The sequence below is a fragment of the Geospiza fortis genome, unplaced genomic scaffold (assembly GCF_000277835.1).
Source record: "Geospiza fortis unplaced genomic scaffold, GeoFor_1.0 scaffold94, whole genome shotgun sequence".
Classification (NCBI taxonomy): Eukaryota; Metazoa; Chordata; class Aves; order Passeriformes; family Thraupidae; genus Geospiza; species Geospiza fortis.
In genome coordinates, this window is record NW_005054394.1 from 759,118 (window position 1) to 782,988 (window position 23,871).

Below are 23,871 nucleotides of genomic sequence, written 5' to 3' on the forward strand. Positions count from 1 at the left end.
AAGAATGACCTCCCTGCTCCTGCTGGCTGCACCATTCCTGATACTGGCCAGGATGCCATTGGCCTTCTTGGCCACCTGGGCACACTGCTGGCTCATGTAATTAGCTACTCTTTAGATCCCCTTTCTTCCCGTCTCCTTTTTCTCTCCCTTTACCAGTCTCATTCCCTCTCAAACAAACCAACCACTTCTCTTGGTTACTTTTTTCAAGATACCAGTTTTACTACATCCCTACTCAAATTTTATACTTCTGATACCATTTCATAGGTAGTGTCAGATTTGTATAAAATCACCTGGGGGCTGTCATCCCTTGCAAGGTTGTGTTTGCTGAAATGTCCCCAAAAAAGTCTTCCAATTAACTGTAAAAATGTCCAGACCTCAAAGAATTTCTCCATAACCATCAGTGAAATCCAGCTATTCCTATGGCACGTTTAATTAGCTCTTGTCACTTTATCGTGTCATTACTGTGGGGATGACAGAGTGTCTGCATAGGCCACCAAGGGAGGTTGTGGAGTCTCCATCTCTGGAGGTATTCCAAAGCCACCTGGACATGGTCCTGGGCAAATGGCTCAAGGTGGCCCTGGTGGAGCAGGGAGGGCTTGGATAAGAGGATGTCTGGGGGTCCTTTCCATGCTGAACTGGTCCATGATTGTTGAACCTGTCAATGTCAGAACGTTTTATACCCTTCTTACAGAGTGTGTCTGAGTGCTGCCAATTGTGTGGGCTCTGGGATTCTTTTGTGACCTTCCATCCAAGACACCTTCTGGCACTGGCATTGCAAGGCTGGCTGATTGTACATGGAACACCAGGTTTCCCATTTTCTAAAAGCAGCACAAAGTAACTACTGAATATTATTTTAATGAATAAATACAAGTCATGACTTAGAAATCTGAAATGCTCCCCATATACATTTCATGGATAAAATGCAGTCACCATAATGTATTGATTATCAGTAACAGTAATTAGATTGTACAAAAGCTTAGAGTTCCTGAGAGTGTTTTGCTTTTTGGACTTCAATGTTTACCAAATAAATTATATTCATCCTTTAAGTCCTGAAATACGTTTAAACAGGCTGTGAAATATTTTCACCTCTGAACCTTTCTTGCTAGTGCAAATGACCTGATACAAGATCTAAAGAGCACCTATATTTGTCCTAAGAGCTGTTTAGAGATTAAATATATATCTGTATGTGTGTGTGTATATATATATAACCTTTCCAATTCTCTATTTCTCCTAACCTTCATTATTCAGATCTGTGCAAAAAGGTACAAGAGAATATTGGATTGAAACTATCTCAGCTTGAGAGCATAGGTTGCAGCATTTTACACACTCAAACAAGAGTGATTGCTTGGTTTAGAAAGCAATCACAAACAAGGTTCAAAGGAAAGTACTGGAATGGCCTGCCCAGGGAGGTGGTGGAGTCACCATCCCTGGATGTGTTTAAAAAAAGCCTGGATGTGGCACTCAGTGCCATGATTTAGTTGAGGTGTTGGGGTTGAACTTGATGCTCTTGAAGGTCTCTTCCAACTCAGTCATTCTGTGAATTCTGTGAAAATGCTATGTGCTCTTTTATGACTTAGAAAAGGGTACATACCAGTAAAAAAAAAAAAAGAAATTTCAGAAAACGCTCTAATTCTTAAGTGATTTGATGGAAAGTGTAATTACTATTTGACACAACTCTCATCAGACAAGAAATTAGAAAAAATCTCTGACATCCACTGTTACCGATTTGTTCTCTTAGTTTAATTATTTTAAAAGCTGCTATTAATATAAATATTATACATAAATATGTGGCTGACTTCAGAAGTCAAAGTTAAAATATCTCCCTGTACACATAAAAGGTCACACCTTTGCAAGCCAAACTTTGCAGTTAGGCACAACATCCTCACATCTTACTTTTCAGCTAAACCCCCCTTTGTTCTCTGTTTATCTGCTCTACTATGAGCAGCTGAATTGCATGTTTGGATATGCCTGAATTCCCATCTCAGGTATAAGTAGGAACTGCTTTTCTTAGTGAATTAAGCCTATTCTTAATTTTGTGACTATTTTATGACACTGCAGGCCATTGCCAGCAAGTGAATTAAATGCTACTTATAAAGTCAGTGATTTTAATTTTTCTCCTAAAAGATAAGTATGGAGTCACTATAATCAGATGTTTCTTGGATGCCAGATGTTAGATTCTTTCTTGGAGTTATTGATGTCTGTCCCACTCTCAATGACAATGGATAAGTCTATCTTGAGAAGAAAAATGCTCCTTTTTTCAGCGTACACAGTTCTGCAAAGAAGGCTTTCAGCCTTGTGGAGAACACCAGAGTCAGACTTAATTTAAGTTCTTGAGCTGCAGTTAGTTCTTCCCTCTGCAGTCACCTCTGTACAATGCTGGGCATCTCCCCTGCTGAAGAGTCACCTGCACCACTTGGCTTTTGACTTTGAGTCTATCTCAGTTTATCCTGCTTGTGAACCAGTTTTGGTGCACTGGGGACATTCCCAGCATATGCCATGGCTGGGATAGCACCCTTGAGAAGATCTCCAGAAGAGGAAATGCAGAAGCACTGCTGGTGTTTGGTCACCAGCTTAGCAGATTGTATTTGTCAGCTGTTGAAGGGTGGCAGGACCACAGGATGCTCTGGTTTCTGTCCTAACTCGTCAGTTTGTGGCTCTTTCCTGCTTGTCTTGTATTTAGTCGTCATAGTATCTAGGTGGCAAGGAAAGGGCACTCTTATGTTTGTTCCCTGTGTATATGAGAGACTGGGATTTCTTCTTTCTGGCACTTGCAAAAGAAGTGTTGTCATCCTCAGTTAGGGAGAGGTAGGAAGCGATGCTTTCCCTCAGGCCATAGCTGAGGCAAGAGTCATCCATTGCTGCCAGGGTGCTCTTGGTATCTTCAGTCACCTCCAGCCTTTAAAAGAACAAAATTTTGTTACCATTTCAGCTACTTGGACTGAGTCTCTTGGGATAATATTAACAGTTGTTAAACCTAATAATGTTATTTTTGTTGTATAAAAACATTTCTGCCTCATAAATAACCGAGCATTTCTGTCACTTAGCATTTCTCAAAAAACCAGTACAACAGTAATATATAAATATCTTTTGGCACTTGAAAAGGAAGTATCATGTATATTCTCTTCTTAATCTGTAGGAAAAATGACCTCAGTGCTGCACAAAATTTTCTTGCCTTCATAAGCACATGAATGTTTTGTGAAGAAGAGTAGTGAAGGGAAATTTACCCTTCAAAAGTAAAAGGTGCTTTTGTTTCTGAAGGTGGCTGTTTCCCCAGCTTCTGAAACCTGACCTACTTTCTCTTGTGGCAGTTGTGATATCAGAAATCTCATGAATTGGGTTTGTGTTGAGAGAGACACAACAGGAAAGGTTTATTCTTGCACAATGTGTTCATTACACCTGTGCTGTTTCCTGGTGTGGGAAGAGAAGGGAGCCACTTCTGCCCTGCACATCAGAGAGGATGGATCAGCAGTGGTGGATGTCACTGGGCTTTGTGGCCCAGCTGTCACTCCTGCCCCTTGGTGAACAGACTCAGGAGTCCCAAAGGGACTGAACACATGGAAAACTGGATAGGAGAAAAGATTGAATGCTAACAATACTTCTTTCAAAATGAAAATCTAGATTATCAGTTAGAGAGCTGGGCATTCACTTTTCATGGGTTAGATTGATGTCAGATTGTCCAAGCTTTAAAACTACTTTTTATTTCCTTTAGAAGGAAATAAATAGCTATGTGTTCTGTGCTGCAAGTACAAGTACACAGATGGCTGGGAGCAGCCCTGTTGTTTCTGGCAGCCTGTGCTGTATGTGGTACCTGTGAATGTTTCTCCAGTTGAAATTTTTATTCCTCATCACCACAGGAGGAACTGGATTCATCTCGGTGTTGTTGTTAGTGCACTGGGTGAGACAGGGTGTTGTAAGGACACAGCAGAGACCATCAGCAACTTCTGAACAGGAAAATGAACACACACAGTTAATCTTTGCTTATTGTTTTCTTTTCCTGTTGCATGCTCAAATAAACAGTTTTGGACTCAGCAGCAGCAGTCAAAAATTGTGTGTTCTCAGTAAGGACACAGTAACACAGGCTTAATTTTTCCTTTCCTCATACCTTTGCCCTTTAATTTTTCATTAGGCATATTTCATACAGTACAAGTGAGGAACTGAGACACAGAAAGACAATGTGACTTGCTCAAAGACTAGAAGGAATTTTGACAGAGCAGAAAATTAAGCCCAGTTTTTCTGAGCCCTCAGTGAGTTCTTCTTTGCTTCCTATCGTCTCAGCCATGCAAATTTAGTGTAAAAAAAGATCAGATTGGATTGTGTGCACACCTGCTCTTCTGTGGAACATGACTGTGGAATGAATTGGGGTTCCCATATTACCTTCATCAATGTTTCTGTGCTCTACCCTCTTCTTGCTCCGCTAGGAGCATCAGAGATATTCTTCTGCCCAAAGAGAGAACATGATGCCTAAATGCTGGTGTTTACAATTCTGAGTCTTATTTCAGAGTGGGACTCTGCATCTTCTCATGGTGAGGGAAGGAGGAGACCTAAATCTGTCTCCTCTTACACCTATAACTGAAGTGAAAATGTTAGTTGTTACAAGTTTTGGGTTCTGCCCCAGCCCAGATTTTAGGCTTCAATTGTTTCCTTCTTTCTAAATGGTGAAACTAGCTAACATGTAAATACACATGTATCTCTTGTCCAAATTCTTACTCTCTTTATGTCATTGGACTTGAAAGTTTCATTTGCTTGTTTGAAGGTGAATGACTTTTCTCCTCAGTTTATCAGTGTACTCTTTGGCCATCATACTTTTTCTTTTATCTGTGAAATACTTAGGTATGGTAACTTCACACTCTTAAAATTACAGAGTACCCATTGCTTGTTAAAGCACATAACCTATTGTTCTCTTGTAACTTTTAGGCAATTTGATCTTTGCAATTTCCTTCCTCATTTTAAAATGTTCTCATTATGATGTGTAGTAACTGGGCCACTTAACTGTGTTGTTTGTCAAGTTACCTTTCTGACACAGGTTAAATTCCCATAAATCTGGAAAAGTGTCATAGAAAAAGTGTCATCCGGTGGACTGATATTAGTAACAGTGACAGTTGATTCTGCAATTGAGCTAACAGCTTGAGCCTCTTGATATAATCTCTCCTGATAAATTCCTGCCATGCACTTCTGCTAAAGTGATAGGGAAGAAGTATACAACGTTTCTGAAAATTTTCTGCTGCAGATAAGGTTGTGTGCTGTAGTGGTTCTTTAGGGAAATGTGAATAGAAACCTGGTGTTGCATGCCCTGAAGCTATCTGCCTGCCTAAATGGCAAATAAATGAATGGCAGATATCTTCATGTTGGCAAACAGAGTCAGCCAGGAGTTGCAATCTGTCTCAAACCCAGATCAGCAGGTACATGGCTTCTGTACAGCTGAACATTTTTGTATGCTCACACTTTGGCTTTAGGTGTGCTCTGGGAGGGTTTGGGCACCCCCTGACCTGTGCTGACCTCCAAACTGCATTTGGAAGTTCTTTAGGGAACCCCTAAACCCTGGAGTTTGGCTCAAACAGTGTTACTGACATGGCTATACAATATCCTACAAAACGCCAATACAGACAGAGCCTATCTGGCCTTATTTAGCTGAATTCTTGTATTGATTTCAGTTATAATGTAAAGGCAGCATATTTTTATTTAGGATGAAAAAATAAATAAAATGTATAAACTATTTCCACTGCGTCTTCAGTGGCAGTATTTACAAGTCTTGGACATAAGCAAAACTTCTTGTTCTGGACCTTTGATAGATAGTTTTACAGTTGCCAGTGGAAAATATGTTTTTTCTACACTTATTTTTACCTGAGTAGTGATTGACAAGGTCTTCAAGGCACTGGAAGGTTTGTCGTGGAGAGATGTAATACCAGTTATTGGGGAGGCGGAAGATCCTGTAATGTTTCACCTGCCTGTGCCTCACTGACAAGGAATATAACCCTGGAGAGAGAGAAGAGCTAATTACACCAAAGTAGGGCTGCTTGGGTATCTGTAGCAGAATAGAGAGTATCTGTAAGATGTGGTGCCATTACTCAAAACATCTCAGAAATAGCTGAAAAAACCCGAGTGGCCATCTTATGTATTTTATTATACTTTATAGATATACGTAAATATAACATGACCTGAGATTTTGGTTGAATTTAATTTCAACCAAATTAAATTCAACCAAATTTCTGGTGTGCTTTTCCTTTAGTATTGCTTGCATGGGATCTTTTGAAATGGCATAAAGGAATAGGCCTTTACAGAGTTGTTTGCCTTCCACTAAATAGGGAGACCAGACTCCCAGGCTGGTACTCTTCTATGTACAGCTTTGAGTAATGCAGTAGCTGAGACCTGGTAATGCAGTCATGGCAGGAGAAGGCCACATGGACTTTTCTGTTTCTCTTTTTAGAATTGTTCTGCAGCATTTATTGGCAAGGACTAATTGCCAATCCTAAATTTCTTTGAATTTAGTATCGATATTAAGGTAATTGGCCTGTGGTATGCAAGAGGTCAGAAGAGATGATGTGTTATTCCCTTTTATCTGTCGTATCATGATATTAGAATGTGTTCTGGTGCTTCAGATAAGGAAGACAGCAGGTTGCACTTTAGAGATTTGTTCAGCCTGGAGACGAGCAGACTGAGGGGAGACCTTATTGCTAATTGTGTTCAGCATCCTCAGCAGGGGCAGCAGAGGGACAGACCCTGATCTCTTGTCTCTGGTGACCAGTGGCAGGACCAAGGGAATGGCCTGAAGTTGTGTCAGGGGAGGTTTAGGTTTAATAGCAGGAAAAGTTTCTTCTCCCAGAGGGTTTTTGGGCCCTGGAACTGTCTCCCCCAGGGACTGGTCACAGCACCAGCCTGACAGAGTGCAAGAAGGGTTTGGACAATGCTCTCAGGCACATGGTGGGATTCTTGGAGTGGTCCTGTGCAGGGCCAGGGGCTGGACTCCATGATCCCTGTAGGTCCTTTCCAAGTCAGGACATTCTATGATTCTATGTCCCCACTGAAGAAAATAAAAGTATAAAGTTGGAACAGTATAATTCCCATGTAGCAAAAGAAAGAAAACAAAATTGAAGGCCAGTCAATTTCTAAAATAAATAAAAGACCTCCCTCATTTATATAATAAACACTTATCCACCACCCCCTAGTACTTGGTGTGCATTTTACACCTTCTTGAATCAATCCTTTGTGGACAAAGGCAAAATTGTGACTTTTCCTTCATTGAAAGTCCCACTGTCTCATCAGGTTTGCATGCAACCAAAGTAAATAATAGTGTTTAAACAACTGTGTCTTGTTTGTGCTGATTCCTGTGGAACTTTCCATGGCCATCAATAACCCTGTTTCCAGTAGGCGACGGGTAAAGGCTGGCACACTGCACTGGGTGCCTTCACCTTCCCATTATATACCTTTTCTGCTTTTGGACTGATCCATATGAAGCAGGACAGGGAGTGAATTAAAGAGCTGCAAAACTGTTAATGCCTGAGATCAAGAGGGAAAAAATCTGTATTGTCTCACCTTTCCTAGTTTCACTCTCTCTGATCATGAAGGAGCCGACCTTGGTGTTAGGCAGCTGTAGAAGTTCCTCTGCTTTTTCTCTTCCCAGCCCTTCAAATAACCAGCTGTGAAGCAGGAAAAAACAAATTCTGAAATTTGGACACCAGTGAAACAGTGAGCAGCATGTGGCCGTGAAAGTGCTGCATTAGCCAGGAAAAGTGACTGCAAAAATAGCACTGTGGCTTTCTATAGTTATTCTCTCATCTATATTCAGGCATATTTCCCCAGTTTATGGAGGAAATTTTGCTGGTTTTGAGTTCCATTAACCTTTGTGAGGTTAATAGAAGAGTAATAAGGTTTGGACTTATTAGGGAAAACAAAACTTTTGGAGCTGCTTTGATCTGTATTGCTGGGGACAGATTCATGTGGTATATGGACGACATTTGTGGCATTAGTTAAATCTCTCTTTTTCATTTAAACCACTTTTGTTAAACCCAAATTGTGTCATAAATAAACCCCAAATAAGTTACAATTATTTTGCTTCTTCTAGGGAACAGTCCAGCCATTTCAGTTAATGGGTTTTGTGGATAAGAGAAAGTGGAATTATTCCTACAAATTTCTACCATAACTTGGTGCAGTACTGTGTTTTGCCACAGCCAGTGTCTCACCATGCATCTGGGTTTGCTCAGTTCTTCTAAACTTATGGAATAGAATGGAATTATATTTTAAAGTTGTTCTCATGTGTTTGATCCAGTCTGCTGTCACTGAAGTTTCAGACAGTAGCTTCCATTACCCCACGTCTATGCCCTGCCTTTGGGAAAGCATCACTGTTTCAGGAGGATGTAAAAGCATGTTAAAATTGAAGCACTTGCATAGTTTACAGTGACATTAACAGTTCATATCCTTAAAATTAAACAGGCATTAAAACATTTGCCAGAAAGCTTTTAAGTCTGTGCTTTAATGGTTTTTTTTTGGTTTTTTTGTTGTTGTTGTTTTTTTTTCCCCTGAGTGGTGTCTATGGCAACAAGAAATGTCTGAAATTTCCTTAGCTCATCCAGTGAGAAAGTTTACATTCTTGAATGACTTATTAGAATTTTTATTAGTTCTTTTTGGCCTGTTTTCCATGAGCAAACCTAGCTAAAATTTTGCTCTATGTAAATATTAAAAATCCATTCTAAATAGACTCCCTTCATCAATGTCTTTACGTTAGAGATCAGTCCATGCAACAGATGCATATTAAATACCTTATATGTGATTTGAGGTGGTTTTGGCTCTTTCCAGCATTTAAAAGAAGGATTTTCCTTTTCACTTAGTCTAAATTTATAAGTGGATTGGAGGTTCTCAGTTTTCAAAAGATGTCTTTTAGACTGTCAATAAATAAAATTTCTGTCTGCCAAGTTACTATTGGCATTATTTAACTATGACTTAGAGTAATCAGAGGAGGATATGTAAAAATGTGGTGATGAAAGGCTATAGAAATGCATTTACTTACCCATGATAAACCTTTGCTACATATTTTCCTGGAATATAATTTTCTCGACCTGTTGTAAGGGAATGGACTCTCCACCAGCCTCCTTCACTGTGTGACAGCAAGAAAAGGGATATTTTCAGATGTATTTTCAGAGCTTCTCATCATTTGGAAGTTAGTGCAGTTACACAAATTAGCCTGCAACCTTCTGTGTGTGCTTCTGAAACTGTGTATTCAGAAAGGAACCCTGTTTGGTTTCATTTAGAGTAGTTCCATTTCTAAACCTTCTTGAGTATTAAATGTGGACACAGAAATAAGCTACTTTGTTCCATTTAAATTACGTAAGTAATAAAATATTTTTCTGCAGTTGAAAGAAGAAGGATAAATACTCAGTGGTTAAACCATGCTGTGCTCTGCCTTCCCACAGCTAGACTTGTACTGGTGTCCAAGATATTCAGTTTACAGCTGAGAGTGTTGTGTCTGGACAGCCCTGTAGCACCAGGAGAGAGGATCTGGGAAATGGAGCCTGTCTGCTTGGGAACAGGCTGTGAGTCCAACTGAACCTGTTTTGTGGTTTGCTCTTTTCCTTGTCTTCCATGAGCTGCAGAGCAGATTCCAATCAAATAGACCTTGTAGCTGAAGCTGCAGGCATATGTATTTCCCCCAATATATCTTAAGTTATTGCTGTGATACTGAATTCTGGCTTTTACTCTTGAATCCCTTCAGAAATAAAGGGTACCAAGAATTTTCACAGGGATGCTGCAAAGCTTTAGTTGTAGTGCAAGGATCCTGATGACTGTTGGGTTTTTTGCACCTTCACTTTAAGAGTTTGAATCCAAGGAACTGTGTCTTGTGTTTGAATGCTGGTTTGGTGGAAGTTCATATAAATGCTCCAAAAATAATGTCTACACTGCAGACCAGAGTTTCAGTGTGTGTCAGAACAGCTGAGTTGAAATCATTTAGGTTAAATGTCATGAGTTATAGCTTCTGGGACCATGGTCCAGAATGTCTGTGCTGAGGAATAAAGGGGAAGTTTTGGATTTGGTTTTCCAGATGAAATGAATTTATCTATAATAATTTTAGGTTGTTTTGGTCCTTTTTTACCCCAGAACTCTCCTAGACAGAACCAAGAATTGCAATAAGAAAACAAAAACCACCAAAACTGAGAGATTCGTCATCTCTCTCCCTCCAAACTTTAATATTACTAACCCTGAAAAATGATGATTAAAAATCCCAAAGCAGCTCATCTCTCCTGCTGCAGGAGCTACAGAAATTATGTATATTGGGGTCAATCTTGGAGGACATTTGGTTTGACTATTGCCAGCCAAATGCAGTTATTCTGGTAATGAAAGGTGCCTGACCAGTGTGGAGAGTGAGAAATTGTGCCAGTGGTGCTTATATAAATCTGCCAACCCAGAGCAGTCACAAATATCTGTGAAGAATTGCATTTCCTGTGCAGGTTCCATATGTCCTGTTCCTGGCAGGAGTGGTGGGGCTGATTGCCACTACACATCATTGCTTTTGGTAGAAGGCTGAAAAGCTGCTGTTATAAAAGCAACTGAAAAACTGCTTCTTGTGCTGAGTCCTCTGTGGTGACTCCTCATCACTTGTGCTCTGGTCATGCAATGCCACTCTTCTTTTTTACTGTCTTTTACTTCTTTGAATAATTTTGGAAAAAGAGTTACAGCTTATAAGCAGGAAGAGGCTTCTGGCAAGAGGAAGAGGCTGATATCAGCATCTACCCCAGCAGGGGAGAAGAGGTCTCTCATCAGGACACTGTGGTTTGCATAGAGCTTTGGACTGTCTTGCTACCTGTGAGCAAGCTCATGATCCAAAATAAGAGGAAAGTTCCCATCAAGGCTTGCTTTGGATCTAATTTATCTACCAGAAGAAGTCCTTAATCACTGCACTACAGACAAACATGTCAAAAACTTCTGCTGCCAGAGCCTATTCTTTTAGAAGTTGTTCCTGCAGTAGATTTTTCTTTGCAGCACATGTGTACATATAATATGCCACACATATAATTCCCATTGATGTGGGCATAGGCAGTCCTGTGCTGTGTGAGAGCCTGTAGCTGATGAAACCTGAGAGTGAGGCTTTGAGCTGGAATTTCCAAGCTGAAGCAGTTGTTGTACCATGTCATGTATGTTCTGCAAACTGCAGCAAGGTTTACACTACTAGAAGCTAGCAGAGAGAATCCCCCTGTTTTAGAGGAGCTCTCCATCAGGAGAAAATTTATCTGGTGGTATTGTCTGAGTCTTGCAACCCTTAGGTTCAGGGAGGAAGAGAAAGCACTGTGTCAGCAGAACATAAGTGCAGCCATTCTGGGTCAGACCAAAGGCCCTCTAAGGCCTGTGTCTTGTGGCTGACAAAGGCCACTGCAGGTCATGGTGGCCTGGAGAAGAGTCTGAGAATTCATCAGCCATCTGTGATGCTTCTCTTGAGTACTTCTCTCCTCCAGCCATTTGACTATCTGGTTTATCTGGTTGAGAATTTTTAAAATTATTTTAGAAATCTTCTAAGGATTCCTCTGCTATCAATGTGTCTGGTCTCCCATTGAATCCATCTGCTCAACCAGCTACAAAAATGAAACCTTTCATTTCATTTTGAGCAGTGCAAGTAGTGGCTGTGGGGCCAAGAAACTTCCAGGGGCTCATTGTGTGCTGATACAAGCTGTGCCTAGAGGAACATCAGGGCTGCTGAATTCCATTTTTTGTACATGTGCTCATTCTTGTGTCTGGTAGTACTGCACTAAGGTTAAGGTCAGTCTGAACTAGAGCTCCAAAGCCTGCTTACTTCTGGGGCTCTTAAATTTTTTGAGTGGAACTGGCTGAGAAATCTTTTTTCCCTCACTCAGAAGATGCAGAATCGATTAAAAAACAGAAAAAAGCACCCCCTCCCCATACACTTTTAAAAAGGTTTTTTTTTACATTTGCCTTAAATATGGATGAAATTCTAAGGCTTAATTATAATGGAGTTGGTAGATTAAAAAAGATGAGAGAGAAAATGACAGACATAATTCACATAAAGAAATTCAGAGTGATTTTCCTTTTCTGTGTGATTCAAACTATTTTGGCTCTTACTCTGTTTTCCATTACATTTGGGGAATACTTTCTTATAATCGTTTTTCAAAGCAGAATTGTTCTGAGTCTTATTTTAGAATAGGGTCTGAATCCAGCTTGAGAAACCTGAGAGAAATGTCTAGATCAAAGGACAATATATAATCCCAAATTCTTAAACTACATGGAAATTTACACCATGGCTAATCATCCTTCCCTGAAAATTCTGAACTCAGTTCATTTTGCTGAGTTGCATCCAGTTTGGGCCAGGTGCATAAAACAGAGCTTTGCTTCAGTTGTAATAAAACCTAAATTAATTTAAAAATTGATCAACTTACTCTGATAGCACACGTAGTTTTTCCCCTACATGAAATATAGGTTGGCTTATGTCTGCTGAAGGATAGTCATAGAGAACAGCAAGGAAGTCACTCTCCTGACCTGTGAAAGAAGAAATTAAAGGTCACTTAAAACAAAGATAGGGCTCTGAGACAAAAATGTGTTTTTCTTTAAGTATGATAGATTTTATGTAGTAGGTCAAATGGGGAAAAAATATCTCTGAAATGTCAATTAATAAACATCATGAGCTAAAGAAGAACCTATAGATTTATAAGGGGACTTTGAAAATACTAGAATTGAAAAGTCATGTGGTTAATTGTAAGCAACTAAATTTAGACCACTTTTTCTAGCAATTGCTATATTTAAAGGATATATTCAGTTTGAAACTAAAAAAACAGTAATTATTTAGAGTATTAGAAAGTAACCCAGTTTGATTAATGCCATTGTCTGTAATTGCCTCCAGCTACAGTTTTGTAGCATTAGATTTAAGAAAAGAAAAAGGCATGTTGAATTGTTTCATAATTTTACACCACTGATACTTTTCAATGGTAGTTTAGATCAGGGTTTAGATGAGAGTGTGGCCATTGTTGCCCATTTTTATCACTTTTTAAAAGAGCTTAATGATCAGCCAGTGTACTTTGTTCTCAGCATTGCATGGAGACTGTGCAAGAGCCTCAGTGAAAGAAAACAGGTATAGGGGTGTTTAAGTTGAAACCATTGTAAAATGGCAATTTGCAGAGCTGAGGTCAGCAAAGAGATGAGAAGACCTTTTACATCAGTTGGGGTGAATCTGGGACTTGCACCCTTTGTAGGACATGCTGTCTTCTGGGTTTCTGAGGGGTAGAGCATTATACACAAGTCTGGGATCATCAGATGTGAAATGCTCCTCATCCTGCTGGAATCTGTGGTGCCCAGTAAATGCTGACAGCTGGGAGGTTCAGAAATGTGTCATGCTGGGTGTTTTGAGCTCTTTGTCACAAGTCCTGGCAAGAGGGATTGTGCCATTCACTGCCTGCATTTCTCCTGGAAGCAGTTTCCTCCTCTGCATGTCTCAGTATGCTCCAGGATCTCACAGGGAGACAGAGTTTCCCTCTGCTTCCACCAGGATCAGCACCCTGGTCCTTAGGAACACCATCTAGCAGTACATTTGCAGAGATTGTTTGATCTCCATTCTTCCCACTCTGTGCAGCCAAACATGTGCAAAAATGGGTGTGAATTCAGGGTGGGAAAGAAGGAAATTAGAAAGAGAGATAGAAATTCTTCGGCATCTGGTTAGTTTTTTTTTCTCATTTAATACAGATTTGTTGCCAGCTTCTCTTTAAGGAAGACATCTTTTGAGGGAAACCTAGTACAACACCCTGAATGAATGCTCTTTGTTTTAGCTATGTGTCTCAGGGCCTTAGAAACAACTCATAAAGGTAACTGTAAAAGGCTCAAAGAAACATGAAGGAAAGAAACACAACAGGTTACCCAGAGAAGTTATGGATGCCCCATCCCTGGAAGTGTTCAAGGCCAGGTTGGATGGGGTCTGAGCAACTTGATCTAGTGGATGACATCCCTGCCCATGGCAGTGAGAATGGTATTAGATGATATTTAAGATCTCTTCCAACCTAAACCATTCTATGATTATTTTGAGAGCATGTTTAATATTGATATTGCCATGATTTTCTTAGTTGATGAGTGTCACTGACTTAAACAGGACTAGTCCAGTACAGCCAACCACTGTGATTAGTCTAATATAACTTGTTATACACTTAGTTCAACCCTATTGAAGAAATTCTGTGCTAAGCCTTTGCTGCCTGCTTTGTTCTGCACAGAAAATCTAGTGGCACCTTCCTGTCTCTGAAGCTACTTAGTACCTGAGGCTAATAACACCTAAGCATTGGCACTGAGTCTTTTTTGACAAAACAAAATCTTTACCCAAGACTACTAGAAGAAATACGGGCCAGAAGATGCATTTTAAAAATAGCAAAATGAGGATAAAGTGTCAACACTTAATTTCTTATTGCAGGTTATAAAACATCATGTAATGCTACATTGAATATAATTATTTTTAGCTTAATGCCTTTAGCAATGCTTTTTTTTTAAAAAAATATGCTGTTTATTTAAAAATATTCTGCTTCCATAGTGAAAGAGTGGAAAACAAGTGATTTTCTGCTCTCCTTCCTTGTGCACTGTCATTTGCATTTCATTATGCACTGTGGGGAAGGTGACTTTTTGTCTACTCTAGCAAGACCTGTCTTACTTTGTTTACACTTTCATATTTATATTGATTTTTGTTTCAATTTTGCCTGTAATTTTTAGTTCTGAATAGGAAGGAATAAATCAGAGTGTTATCTTCCACATCCATGCAAATGTTACCTCTTAAACTACATACAATTATATTAAAGTGAAAGGAAATGAGTGAGCCCCCCTCCTACTCCTCTTCGTTTTGATTGGTATTTAAGTCAAACCTCACTGGGTTTTTTGGTCATGCAAAATGCTCCACCACACTGTACAACATTTCACAGAACCCATGCCAGCTCCTTACAAACACAAAAGCCTGGAAACAGGAACGAAACAAATTACACGCTTTCTCCACTCCTAAATTTCACAGTGATCTAATAGATTTTGTCTGATGAGCTCCCCACACTTTCAAGATGTAAAAGAAAAAAGATTTGCCTGAGTTTATCTAACACAAACTCTCCTCCACAGGGCAAGTGTAGGTTACATCTGAAATGGAACAACCCAAAAGTTAGAGTGGAAAGATCGAAGCACAATCGTTTCCACTGCATCAGGTGTTAATTCTGGGTGTTTTTTTTAGGAATAGGAAATGATTGTGAAATGCATGCTAATTTTAGATGTCTTCACACCCACATGTCTTGCAAAGTGTGAGACTTAATATTGTATCCTTCAAATTATTCATTGGGAATGGAGAATGAAGCATTATTAGAGAGTAGGAAGAGCATAGGCAGAGCATCCAGATCAAGGTCATTGCCCTCAAAAATCTGCTGTGCTGGGCAATTACATGGTCCATGTCTGGAGTGGGAATGAACTCTATGGAGTTCAGCTCCATGCATCATCCAGCTTTACTGGCCAGCAGAAATATTATGATTTGTGGCAGGGGGTGCACCAGAGAGGGTGAAGGAGGGCACTTATCTGGGAAACTGTGCAGCACCACAAGGTGTGGCTGCAGTCACACTTTGGTACCCAAGCTAGATCTAAACCAGCCAGCTTGGGAACTGAGATTTGGGCGGGTGCAGCCCAAAAGGATTAACCCTTGATTCAGGGTCCCAAAGGAGGACAGAGAGAGGCTCACAACCCTTGATGACCCCTTGCCGCTCTGCTCACGCTGTCATCAGTCCCTGGGTTGTGCCAGGAATACCCAGCAGTGTGTGGCAGATGGGGTGCAATTATCTTTGGGCTCCAAATCTTCCTTGGGAAACGCAGCTTATACACTGTTCCCTTTCTCAGGGCCAAGGCTGGCACACTGGTGCTGAGGAAAGCACAAGGTTTTGCTTTCAGAGCACAGGGGTCTCATAGGGGTCTGATGAACACTGCAGACCAAGTCTGCAGACTGCAGTTATCTATTTTCTTCCCCCTTTTTGTTGGAAACTCTTTCATTCTTTCCCTTCTGTTTTAGTCCTTCATTTTATTCAGTCTCCCTGAAATAAGCCTGTGTCAAATCTACTTCTCCTAATAACTATTTCAGCTATTGACAGTCTATGGATTGGATCCTCCACCTCAGTTAAATCAAGTCTGTTCCTGGCCTGGTGGAATCTTCTGTGTTTTGTGATGTGATTTGGAGTTTGATCTACTCAGGAAGGCAAACAGATACAAACTCACTGGATTAACCCCAACACACACTTTGATACCAGCTTCATTTTTAGAAGTCTTTTTACATTGGATTTAGATGATAGCACTGATGTTTGTATTCCCAGCTTTCATTAGCAACATCTAAGCCATTATGAAACATACTGGTCTGACCCAGACTAAGAGATGGATGGATCCAGAGCTATTCAGGCTGATAAATCCTGGAATCAGGGAATAGTTTGATTTGGAATGGACCTTTGAAGGTCATCTAGTCCAACCCTCTGAAGTGAGTGGGGACACCTTCAACTGGATCAAGTTGCTCAGAGTTCCAACCATCCTGACCTTGAAAGTTCCTAGAGATGGGGCATCTACAACTGTTGTGGGCAACCTGGTCTAGTATTGCACCACCCCTCTTATAAGAATTTTTTTCCTTATCTCTAGTCTAAATCTATCCTATCTTAGCTTAAAACCATTATCCTTTGTTATATCACAGTAAGCCCTGCTGAAAAGTCCATCCCCATCTTTCTTACAAGCCCTCTTTAAGTGTTGAGAACTGCAACAAGGTCTCCTGGAGCCTTCTCTTCTCCAGGCTGAATAACCCCAACTCTCTCAACCTTTTCTCATAGGAGAAATGTTCCATCACTGATTATTTTTGTGGCAAGCCCCCTGCCTTTGGATGATTAAACATGAGTATCTGGTGCAATTTCCACTGTGAGAGTGTCTGAAACATCCCTTCAGCCTTGGCAGGTGCCACTGCAACTACAGGAGATTTGTTCTCTCCCCAGGTGGTAGCAGGAGGTCAGGTAGGACTAACAACACCCCTTTCTAGATGTGCTAGATGTGTAGGAAAGTTCAAGTAGACTGAGTCTTAAATTCCTGAATAGATACTGCCCCATTGTAACAACTGTGCTATCAATGTTTGCAGAGGTGTGTTTTAGGGGTATGTTATATTTCCATCACAGAAAGGGTTGCAATTGTTTTTAGCCCTGCTAAATCCTGACTTTTAGCACATGTGGGGCCACAACAAACTTGATCACAGCTATGGTCTGCTCATCACCAAGGTCCTGCTTTGAGTGAATGCATGTTTCTGTTTTGGTGTTCATATGTGGTATTTGTGTCAACAGTTGTTGGGAATATCAGCATAGGGCACTTTTCTTCACAAAAACCCCCCAAAAAACAACAACAAAAAAATTAACAATTTGCTGAGTAGTTTTTGGTCTCTGCTGTGTTCTATGTTAGGACCTAGGGCTGCATGGCTGCCCATCTCAATGAGTTCCTAACCATACTAAGAGCAGGGCTGGGTTTCCTTGCAGCAAACATCAAACCAGGCTGATTCCCTATCCTTATAATAATGAACAGCCCAATTGGAAAATCTTTGATGGAAAAAACCCAAAATCACAACACAACAAAACACAAACAAATAAACCTACTTTAAAAGCCCACCCCAAACCCAAAGGAAAAAAAACAAAACTGCTTTCTCCTCTTCAGCTTTGGGGAGTGATTTCTTGCAGCTCTAGTGCCAGCTGCCTGTATTAGCAGCAGGAGGGCTGAGGCACTAATGGTTCTCCACCCACTCACTCAGTTTGTAGTAGCTGATCACCAAATCCCTCTTCCATTCCCCCTCCAATGCATGACCTCTACCAGCCTACAGAGGTGGCAGGGAGGGATTTACAATCTGATTTATTCACATGTGGATGCAGAGGGCAGGTGTGTTATATTCTTCTTTGGCAGCTTGCCCTGTGAAACTTGTATTCCTCTCTAGCCTTTATGGATAAATCTGGTGACAGGTTGGCTGTGTGCTACTTCTAATGCAATTATCTGACAGTGGATGGACATAAGGTTCAATGCAATGCATCATTAAAATTTTAACCTTAAATGAAGGAACCCCAAATTTCAAGGATAAATTTGTATAAAATATCACATGCAATTATGTCAAAACACAGAATTCCTGGTTTCTGAAGTGGTGTTTCGGTGCTTTCTGATTTGGAAGGAATGTCTTTCAAGGAGCACCAGCAAATAATATGTTTAACATTTGGGGTTTTTAATTAAAGTGCTTCTTGGAAAATGAGCTAGAACGTAGCTAAATATAAGCACTGTCTGGTGGATGCCCTCCTTCTGCCACAGCAGCCATGCACTCTCCTGCTCCTGTCAGGCGGGTGAGGAGTGACACATGGCGAGTCTGTCGCATACCGTGAGCGGCTCTTTCTCCTGAAGGAATGAAATGAGTGAAATGAGCTCTTACCCGTTTGGCTCAGCGTGTTTGTTTCCTCAGATGCTCTTGGAGTTTTCACAGTGTTTCCCATTGTTCTCGCTAATTCCGTCACAGTTCTTCGGAACTAAATCAAAGCAGACATTGAAATTTAACATCACAATAACACCTGCTGTGCCAGCAGATGAGAAATGACCTCGTTTGGGCGTCTCCAATTTCATACAGTTTTGCTTTTGAGAACTCTGGTGTCAAATTCATGCAAGAGTTTTACATACTTGCTAAACTCTCACCACTTTGGTGCTTTTATCAGGGGAATAGCAGAAAACCACAGCTAGGGAAGTTGCTCAGAAGAACATGATGTAGTAAAAGTTTCCATTACCAGTACCTCAGCACAATAGGAAGTAGCAGCAGAGCTGTGCCCATATGGGCATTCATATACAAAATATTTTTTCAGCATTTGGGGTTCTGAGGCAACAAAGGATCTAATTAGACTGATGTCCCTGTTTTTCAGCACTGTGTGTATATTTTGCTGGTTTACTACTGATCACAAAGAACACAGCTTGGTAGGTTTGGGCTTTTTTCTGATGAAATTGTGCCCTCAGCAAATGTGGGCAATTTTTTAAAAGTAACGCCTTGCCTAAAAAAATGTTTGATTTCAAATCAGTCCTCCTGCATAAAAGCAACTGGTGAAAATTCTTCAGATACCTTAATTAAAAAGTTTTGGTGGGTGTACAACAAACAGTATCAGACAGTTGTGGAACTAAATACTGTGAGAGGAGCAGTTCCTTCTCATAGCTTTGCTGCAGCCATCCTAATTCTCTCTGACAGAGTACAGAGAGATAAATATTTTGAATGTGGAAAGTGTATCATGCTATGGTATATTTTCAGTAGCAGAAGACAAAAAGCTATATCTATTTAAAAACTGTTCATTAAAGCAAAATAACACCACCAGCTGACGGGCAATTAATTTTTAAGAATGTATTTCTGTCAGTTGCCCTGTGAAAATGATAACAGGAGCTCTAGCAGCATTGTGTGAGTATTCTGCATCTTGTGGCCTTTTCTAGCTTAAATATTTCAAAGATGATTACTGACTTTTGTGTGCTGCTCTTCACTTACACATGCTAGAGCCTGATGAGGGTCAGGTGGAGAGATATCCAACCTGAGAAGTAGAACCACGGACATCAGCAAGACTTTATTGCTAATTGTCTTTCAGAATAAGATTGGCAGAATTTCAGTATGTTGATTAATACAGTAAATTTTTAACATCTTACAGACAGTTTAGGAAGACAGAATTTTATCCTACAGAATAAAATGCCATTCAAAGGAAATAAAATTCATCCCTTACCAAACGCAAGGAGCTCAATGCTAGAACAGATGGTAGTGCACAGTTTGACTGCACCTCATCTGCTTTCCAAGCTTCTTAGTGCTGTTCCCAAAGGCTCTTTGCTAGAATTCTCTATTTCACTGGCCAAATGGAACATTACCACTTTGCTTTATGCACTCAGAACTGGCTTGTGGCACATCTGGAGGGTGCAGATGTGCCAGTGTCTTTCTGACAAGCGTCTGAAACCTACTTTCACAAGAACAAAAATGTGTTGCCTGATAGGAGAAGTCTAGAAGCTGAATAAAACAGCACCTTTAAATTTAAATAAATTACTTGCGTATTCACATTTTAAAAATAGGTCTCTTTATAGAAAGCAAAACAAAAAAAATCTTTCTTCATGTAAATGCACATAAATTTCTAAACCTGAAACCAGAGTTCATTTTGTCAGTCAATGTCTGCTTTCAAGATCATAATTTTCTGATCTAATTATGAGTATTTTTCTGCAAGACCAAATTTTAAGTTGTTGAACATTTTTCTTGCTTGTATCCCATAAAGAACAAGAGGTAAACCCATAGGAGTAGTGCAGCCAGTATTTTGGCTACAGATATTATAGATGTTCATGGCTCATCTTCAAATTAGCCAGAAAAATTTCCTGGGCATAGCAATAGAGAGCTCAACAGGGCTGAAAATGTCAGCCAAGAGAGTGAGATAAATACCTGGACTGATAAACTCTGCTGCGTTCCGTGCTCTGGTAGATGCATTTTTGCAGTAATTTAAAAGGGCGGCTCAAATCTTGCTCACTGTAGAGAACCTAAGCTGCAGTTACTGAAAGTGTTGACAATTCCAGGTAGATGGCAAGAATAACAGCATAAACATCTGATGTCCATCTATCATTTTGACACATGCAATTGATATTTAGATGAGAATTGCTTGAATTTTGTGTCCCAAAAGTCTGGGGGAAAAAAAAAAGAATCCTACCTCTAATACCATTTTATGCTGGGTTTTGTTGTTTGAGGGCCAGGAGAGCAAGTCATCCTACAAGTGTCAGGCTTGTGACCAGAAGCCTTTTTCCTCCTCTTAATTTGAGGCATGCCTGAATCTCTTTGGAAAGTGATATGTAGTATTTGTGCATGGTGGAAAGGCTTCTGAAAATTTTACTTCAGGCTTTCAATCTTTCTAAAAGCATGGCACATTTCACCAAGGCAATTACATTTTTCTAGATGGTGTTTAAGGATCTAAACTCTAAATGCTGCTTTAGAAATACCTGAAGTGTTTCTGCAGGATTGCTTATACATTGTTTGCAATTGAACCACTGAGGCATTAAATACTGGACAACAGGGAAGTTCCTACTTTGTATTTTTGCAGAGCCTGGTTCCCTTCTGCCATACCAGGCACTGTTCTCAAAGGACCTCTGGTCATCAGGGCACAATGTGCAGCTCCGTGCTGCTGCCTTAGATGTGGGATAATCTGGCTTGTGGAAAATGCAAAGGTTATAAAGTGCTTTCAGTGCAGTGAGGAGCAGTGACGTCTCGGGCTTTGCTGTCATTTGCGTGGCACTTTTTTGTTTCTCATTGCATTTTCCGTGCTCTTTTACTGTCACTACCATGGTAGCATAAAGTCCTGAAAGGGACAGAGAGCTCAAGATGCTCTCCAGTTTCAGAGCAGAAGTGCTCAGTGAAAATTAAAAAATTAAAAGCTCTGACTCTTGCTGTTAATTCACTTAGTCAAAGTGACTAAAAGGAATATGAGACATCAGACTAGGTTTTACTACTAAAGCCATTTATCATTATGCACATGGGCAGAGTAGAGGTTCCTATAGTCCCGTCAAAGGTGGTTGAGTCAATGTTCTGAGGTATGACTCAATGTTCAGATGTTGAAAATGGGACATGGAAGTTTTGTTTGAAATAGGGAGGCAAAAAGTGTTTCTGCTTGTTTGCTGGCAATGGAATATCACTAGAGTAAGAACGTACAAAGTAGTATCGCTGTTTCTGGAATAAGAATTTACAAATTAGTCGTATTTCTAAAACAATAGTGTGCTTTGCTCTCAAGTGAGTGATAGAACTTGATGGCTTAAGTAGCTTGTGCTTGTATTGAGTTATTGTCAGCACAATACAAATTCATTCCATCTCTGCATGATAAATTCTTTTGTGGTTTTCTGAAATTTTGAGACACTCTGCAAAACCAGACTTACTGGAAGCTTTAAAGATGTCATGAACCAATTCTTTTCATTGAAATCGATAGAAGAACAGTAATAGTTTTATAGTTTATAATCTTCTGAAATAACAAATTTGCTACAGCCACTGCATCTCACTTGACCTTATTGAATCATAGAATAATTTGGGTTGGAAGGGAGATTTAAAGGATTTAAAGGCCACCTAGTCCAACCCTCCCTCCATGGACATTTGCAACTAGATCAGGTTTCTCAGAGCCCTGTCCAACCTGGCTTTGAATGTTTACAAGGATGGGGCATCTAACAACCTGTGTTTCACCTCCCTCATTGTAAAACCTTTGTTCCTTATATCTAAACTTGATGGCAGAGTTTGGGGTACAAGTAGAAGTGCCATCCTTCCTTCACAGGAGCAGATAATTATGCCAGATCCAAAGGAAATAATTCACGGAGGGTGATGAAGGAAGAAGTAAAGAGAAATGATAGACTCTAAACTCACTGTGTCTTATCTACCCCAAGCCCGCTGGGCTGCTGGGAACCAAAATCTCCGTGCAGCTCTCCTGCTCACCAGCCACCTCCTCAGGCTTGCATGAAAATTTGGTTTTAACTGTCAAGATCACATTTGCAATGTTCCAAGCACTGGTCCTTCCTCCTCTCTCCTTTCCACTTGTGCACATCATGTCACAGGGCTGGGTGGTCACAGGGCTGATGGCACACACAGCTGTTAGGGCTTAGGGATCTTTGCTGCCAAAAGGAACAGGAGGAAATATCTGCAGTCCCAGACCTGCTTTGTGCCCTATTTATCAGAACTCTCAGTAGATATGAATTCTTCACCTGTCAAGACTGGAATCCCACTGACCTACATCGTGTGACCCCAAAACCTGTGGTACAATTTTCCCCTTCCGTTCCTGTGTGCAGCACATGTAGCAATAACTTCCTCTTGCAGAATTTGTTCTCTCAGAAAACGTGCTTCTGCATCAGTTAAATAGCATGGAACATGTGAAATTCTGATCCTTGGTGAGAACTTTGAAAAAGTTATATTTAATATGATTGAGAATTAGTTAATATAAAGAAATGAAAGTAATAAGAGGAATAAAAAGGCAAGATAAGCACATGAATAAAGCCCTCCTAAAAGGAATACCGTAGACTAGTAAAATTAGAACATTTATCATTCCTGAGATGCTATACCGTATTTTATTTTTCTTTCCTCATATTCACATCTATATTTCCAAGGTCTTAAAATTTGATTCTCAATAAAGTTCACAGGTGATGCCTGAATCTCATTTAGCTTGAAAATGAAAGCACTGGCATCCTGTTATTTTTCATGTGTGGAAAGAAAAAGCAAAACAACTTAGATTTCAGAAACTGTATATTTTTTTGGTGAATTTCCCTTAATTTATCATTAATCAAAATGAATATCCTTCCAGCTTTGAGGCAGTTGTACCTTTGCACTTAGAAAGAATAACATAATAGTCTCATCAAAGTAATTCAGAGACACATGCAAACACGAAACAACACAGAAATACCACACTATCCACACTTCTAACACTTCGAATAAAAAGCCCACTAATCTGTGGGCTCATATTTTGGTTACAGTGAAATGCAGTTTGCTTTAGCATAAGGTTTTAAGCATCTGTCTTACTCTTAGGTTTCAGTAGAAATACTCCTTGTCCTGTCTATCTTTAGTACCAGTCCTTATGAAAAGGATCAAGGCAGACTCTTCTATTTCTGCCTTTTGTGGTACTTGAAATCCCCGGTCTGAATCCTGTCATTGTTAATGAAATAGAACACCCTTGTATATAAATAAAATGGAAACATTTGGTCTCGTACACAGCTAATGCAAAATATATCACAGCAGTGATTACCTTTAAATGCTGGGCATGGCATTCCAGGTTGCAGTATTCCTGAGAAAAGCCGTAGTCATAGCACTGCTCTCAGGCTGCCAGCAAGGTTTAGCTGATCAAGTGGAGGAGCAGCCGGTCGAATGAGAGCGTTGTGAAGTTCACG

The 23,871-nt window shown here is 40.1% G+C and overlaps 2 protein-coding genes across 2 annotated transcripts in view; one reads left to right on the plus strand and one right to left on the minus strand.

Annotated features, from left to right (window-relative positions):
- Nucleotides 1–23,871, plus strand: part of TG (thyroglobulin) — a 155,150-nt gene that overhangs the window by 92,820 nt on the left and 38,459 nt on the right. The gene's annotated exons all lie outside the window — the stretch shown is intronic.
- SLA (Src like adaptor) lies at nt 898–23,871 on the minus strand. The gene is made up of 8 exons (XM_005425712.2): nt 23,730–23,871; nt 18,407–18,500; nt 12,375–12,474; nt 9,002–9,088; nt 7,531–7,634; nt 5,842–5,973; nt 3,809–3,941; nt 898–2,896 (listed from the first exon to the last, which is right to left on the minus strand). The coding sequence occupies exons 2-8, from the start codon at nt 18,465–18,467 to the stop codon at nt 2,677–2,679; spliced, it is 837 nt and encodes a 278-aa protein (XP_005425769.1). The 5' UTR covers nt 18,468–18,500; nt 23,730–23,871; the 3' UTR covers nt 898–2,676.

Coding starts and splice junctions, on each gene's coding strand:
- SLA (XM_005425712.2), bottom strand. CDS start 18,467: ATGGGAAACACTGTGAAAACTCCAAGAGCATCTGAGGAAACAAACACG. Junction 5,974..7,530: donor AGAGAGTGAAACTAGGAAAG/GTGAGACAATAC, acceptor CTCTCTCTCCAG/GGTTATATTCCTTGTCAGTG. Junction 3,942..5,841: donor CCTTGTCAATCACTACTCAG/GTAAAAATAAGT, acceptor TTTCCTGTTCAG/AAGTTGCTGATGGTCTCTGC.